At 37.1% G+C, this 4,610-nt stretch overlaps 1 protein-coding gene across 1 annotated transcript in view; it reads right to left on the reverse strand.

Moving 5' to 3' along the window:
• Positions 1 to 4,032, reverse strand: part of LOC119416022 (thromboxane-A synthase) — a 15,821-nt gene extending 11,789 nt beyond the window's left edge. The window contains exons 1-9 of the mRNA XM_037683191.1: positions 3,999 to 4,032; positions 3,758 to 3,905; positions 3,530 to 3,623; positions 3,266 to 3,318; positions 1,462 to 1,558; positions 1,246 to 1,359; positions 672 to 760; positions 449 to 597; positions 74 to 204 (exon numbers count right to left, since the gene is read on the reverse strand). Coding sequence (XP_037539119.1) covers positions 74 to 204; positions 449 to 597; positions 672 to 760; positions 1,246 to 1,359; positions 1,462 to 1,558; positions 3,266 to 3,318; positions 3,530 to 3,623; positions 3,758 to 3,852 — 822 coding nt within the window. The 5' untranslated portion in view covers positions 3,853 to 3,905; positions 3,999 to 4,032. The remainder of the gene's footprint in view (positions 1 to 73; positions 205 to 448; positions 598 to 671; positions 761 to 1,245; positions 1,360 to 1,461; positions 1,559 to 3,265; positions 3,319 to 3,529; positions 3,624 to 3,757; positions 3,906 to 3,998) is intronic.
• Positions 4,033 to 4,610: the final 578 nt, after the last annotated feature.

The following is a 4,610-nucleotide window of genomic DNA, read 5'->3' on the forward strand; positions in this document are numbered from 1 at the left end:
CATATGGAACATAGAATTTAAATATATAGAATTTAAATATATATATATATATATATATATATATGTCACCTACCTGATCAGGGGACTGTTCCTCTCTCAGCTTGATCATCTCCTTAATACTGCGGATGAAGAAACTGTCTGTCAGCTTTCTCTTTTTGTTTGGGATCAAGCTTGCCAGAGGATACATGATAGCAGGGAAAAGCACTGCAAAAACAAACACATGAAATAACTGTAGTAGCAAAGTGTGCAATCTTAGACAATGTATGTGTATTTAAGACAAAATATAAGTTTATTTTCTTTTTACTTCTGGTATTTGATAAAAACAATGTCTGACACTAACTGCATGATAAACAGATTATTTTGTGAATGTTCATAATATTAATTTTCTTTTATCCTCAAATCAATAATAATAATTTTTCCATCTCCAGTAGAAGTATAAACAGCATACTGTTAAGCAGCATAATGGGCCTGAAAAGAGACATGCTGGTAAATATCTGAGCGTTGCGGACAAATGGATCTTTTGGGTTTTTCTGTGAGTCGACGTGCGTGCCAAAAGCCACACTGGCAATAGCATCCATGGTAAAGCAGCCGAAACATCTACAAAACAAGCAGAAAGAAATGAACTAGAGCAAGTAGAGCAGCATATTGTTTCCTGTGCTGACTGTGATTACTTGTAGATGTCAAAGGCCTCTCCTGACTCCGCATGGACATTCAGGTTGTTCATCAGAACATCCGAGGTTGTGTCGATGAGAGGAACCATCTACAGTTTAACGAAAGATAAAAAAAAGTTAAATTATGTCTCCTGCTAGTCCAACAAAACACAAATCTAATAATGTCTGAGCCCTTTTTTGACGATTCCCATGTTTAGAGTTTGACTGTCTATGCTGATACTTTTTCATCGATGTGAAAACGTTCTCTGTGTTTCTGTACGTTATGATTTACAGCACCCTGTGTTTTGATTGGATTGAACTGTTTATATGTGACGTGAATCTGGTTTGCACAGTTTATACCGTTTTACAGTGTTGCATGGTGTCCTGAGATAACTTTTACTACAAACTGAGTTGAAAAGAAAATAATTTGGAATGGTGCCTAATCTTGTAACATACATTTTTAAGTTAAAGAGTTTAAACATTACGATAAAGGTCTAATTAAATAATAACCATGTAAAACTAAAAAAAAGAATATATATATATATATATATATATATATATATATATATATATATATACAAACTGTGAACATTACTTCTTTCATCTTGGCAGCACTGAATGTTGGCGTCAGGATGTTCCGAACTCTCCTCCAGCGTTCATCCCTCAACATGAGCAGACAGTCTTCCCAGGGTTTGGTGGAAACACGGGACTTGGACACAGAAATACAAGTTAGAGGACTGTCATGAAAATGTGCACTGGAAATGTGGGGGAAACATGTGTACAACATACTTTGGCTGATAATCTTACCTACCATTCTGTTAGTGAAGTTACTGAAGTCCTTAATTAACACCTGTCTGAGCATATCAGGGTCTGCGATCACTACCACTGGCTTCCGACCAAAATAATATCTGAAATATATCATTTAAACCAAGTCGGGCAAGACATGTTACAGTAAATCATTCCATTTCATACTAAAGATGTTCAAAAATAATAAACGTGCTTGGATCCTACAATTAGAGCCCCACAAATTGTAAGGGTACGCATGACCATTGGCATCATAAGCATTTGTAATGTGGGGGGAACAAACTGGTGGGGGACCCGGGGGTCCTCCACCAGAAAATTTTGAACAAAGTAGATGCCATTTCCTGCATTCTTGTGTATTTTAACGGGTTGTTAAACATCTGTTTACCTACATAAGTAAATGATTCACAGCACTTGATTGTGCTGTGCTCAACAAGAAGTAGCCTGACCAACACTCTCCCCAGTCGACAACTGCCCGCACTAATGTAGCTCTAAGCTAGCACACAACCCAGAGGTGTCTCCCCCTCCTCCCCCAGCCCCGTCGACAAAAAAACTCTCAGCGCACACTGCCAAGACAGATGACCTAGGAGAAACACTACAGTACATGTGGTGTGGTGAGTTGTAGGTAACCCAGGGCTTAATTTGTAAACTGATTGATGCCGGAACCGGGGGGGGGGGGGGGGGGGGGTGTCCATGGGTCCTCTCACAGAAAATTTTGAATAACAGAGATGCCATTTCCTGCATTTTGGTGTTTTAGCAGGTTGTAATACATCAACATTTACCTACATTTGTAGACACTTAATAAAATTACTATTTTGGAGAGGAACAGCAAGTTGTGTGTGCAGCAGCTCCGATTCTGTCAGGTGTCCTAAACCCCCACCTCCCTCCCCTCACTTCACGGTTCTGAGCTGAACTCTTCTCCGCTGAATTCAGTCCTGGTTGTTGCTCCTGCTTCAGTCTTGTGGCACCGTTTGAAGCACCTGAAGACTTCAATTCTCGGTTGTCGGACAATCCATCCATTTTTTATTAAAGTAAACTGGACTGTCTTTTTTGACATTTTGATCGCTGTTGTTATTTTGACAAATTAGTTAGTTGTGCGCGCTGTGTAGAGCTGTCTGGAGACGTTTCTGTGCATAACGTGCACTGTCTGCAGGGCATCTATTCTTTTGAATAAATGATTGTTTCTGTTTGGGTGTCTGAGAGGAGGAGGGTGTTTTTCAGTGTGCAACCCCACTGAGCCCCTTCACATATAATTGTTGTGACGCCTATGCTCGTGACAAACAAAGAAGTCCAATACAAAAAGCTAATCCTGAATTACATCAAACAGTGCAGTTAGAAAGAGTCCACTCGGTTAGTTGTTCAGATAAATGACGTGCAATTTTGAAATGCAGGTGTGCACTCACTATATACAGAAATTTTTTTATCTGCGTACTTAACAAATTTAAGTCTGAATAAATACCATCTAAGTTGTGAAATGTGGTGCAATCTAGTGCACCAGATTTTAGGAGACAACACTTTATTTTCTAGCCATTTTTAATACGATTTATGGTTATAAAATGTTAAAATTAGGTTAAAGCAGGCTGTATAAACAATATATTGAGCTGGATCCTATATAATTTAACATGGATTGTGTCTTTTTGCATTTTTATACATGAACCTGGAAATATTTGTTGTGAATTAAATATTTTATTACAGTAATCCCAATGGAAATTCAAAAATTGGTAGTCATCTGATAATTACTATAATCATGATTTGGGACAAAATAAAATAAGCTGAATTGAATCCTCATGAAAAAAAAAGGTATTTGGACTTACCCACTTACTCTGCCATGTGTCTTTACAAGATCAGTGAGAGGTTTGAAAAACCCCTGAAAAAACAAAACAAAACAACTAAAGTCAACATGAGTAAACATTTTATTTGACCGAAAACTGTTTCTCATTTAAATTGCAGAAAAAAAACAACAGCATAAAGTTAAATCTTTGTCACGTCTGCGTATGAATCAGTCAAATGAAAACAACATAGCAGAAGGTAAAATAATGATCTGACCGACAGATCTGCTTTGTTGATGTGGACCTTACCTGACGTAACATGAGCAAATTACCAAAGAAAGGGACCGGCTTTGGATGTTTGATTCCACATCGAGAGAGGACCGAGAACGGGTAAACTGAGTACCTGCCGACAAAGAAGAGCAAAGGTTCGTTTAACTGAATAAAGACAAACGCAGTAAGTAAAATTATAGCATGGAAAACCAGTATAATGTGAATTATTTCTACTGCAGAGACATTGAAATATGAACATTTACTTACCAGTAAAGAAGACCCAGAAACATGAGAAGAAGGCTGACTGTCACAGAAATCCTGCTGAGCTCAACAATGAACACATGTAGAAAATCTGTCTCCATGATGGAAAACACTTGTTTTTCAGCTCTTTTCAATCAAAATGAGAAGGAATTTCCTGTAAAAGAAGAAATATATATTTATATATAAGTGAATTATTTGTAATGATACATCTGCATTTAAGCAAACTATAATTAACTATTAAATTTACCAGAAAAGATGCACACATTTACGCACCTGTTTCCAAAACATGTTCCAAACGGTCGTTTTATGAACTGCGATCCTAGGCTGGTTTATCTTTCTCTCTCTCTCTCTTTTGTTTTTTTGTTAATTATTACTTTGAGAAAAATGTGACTTGAAATCTAAATTATCAGTAAAGCCCTAGGTGCGTGTTCCCGAGACCCCAAAGACCTTTTTTTTAATGGACCCTATTGGTTCGACAAATCCCTTAACTTTTATAATATAAGGAACTTAAAGCAAAGAAAACCAAATGTTTGTCAGCTCTGAACTTAGAGAACCTGAAAAATAGTCACCTACTGACTTTACTGAGGTGTTAGAATGCCTCTAGATGAATATTAACATCAGCCAGAATACTTGATGTTAGCACTGACCCTTTTGAATGAATGAATCAGATAAGCATATTATTTAAAGATTTTTTTTTTAGTACCGTTACAACTCAGTGACACCAATATGGACACACACCAGTATTCTAAGACAAATTTCTCCACATCAGAAGTCATAAAGTAATCTGTTCAGCTCTGACACATAGAGGCGTTTAGGTTCTTCCTTCAGTGTGATCATCTGTGAATTCAATAAATCAATA

Source organism: Nematolebias whitei, chromosome 10 (genome assembly GCF_014905685.2).
Source record: "Nematolebias whitei isolate Nwh7 chromosome 10, NemWhi1, whole genome shotgun sequence".
Lineage (NCBI taxonomy): Eukaryota > Metazoa > Chordata > Actinopteri > Cyprinodontiformes > Rivulidae > Nematolebias > Nematolebias whitei.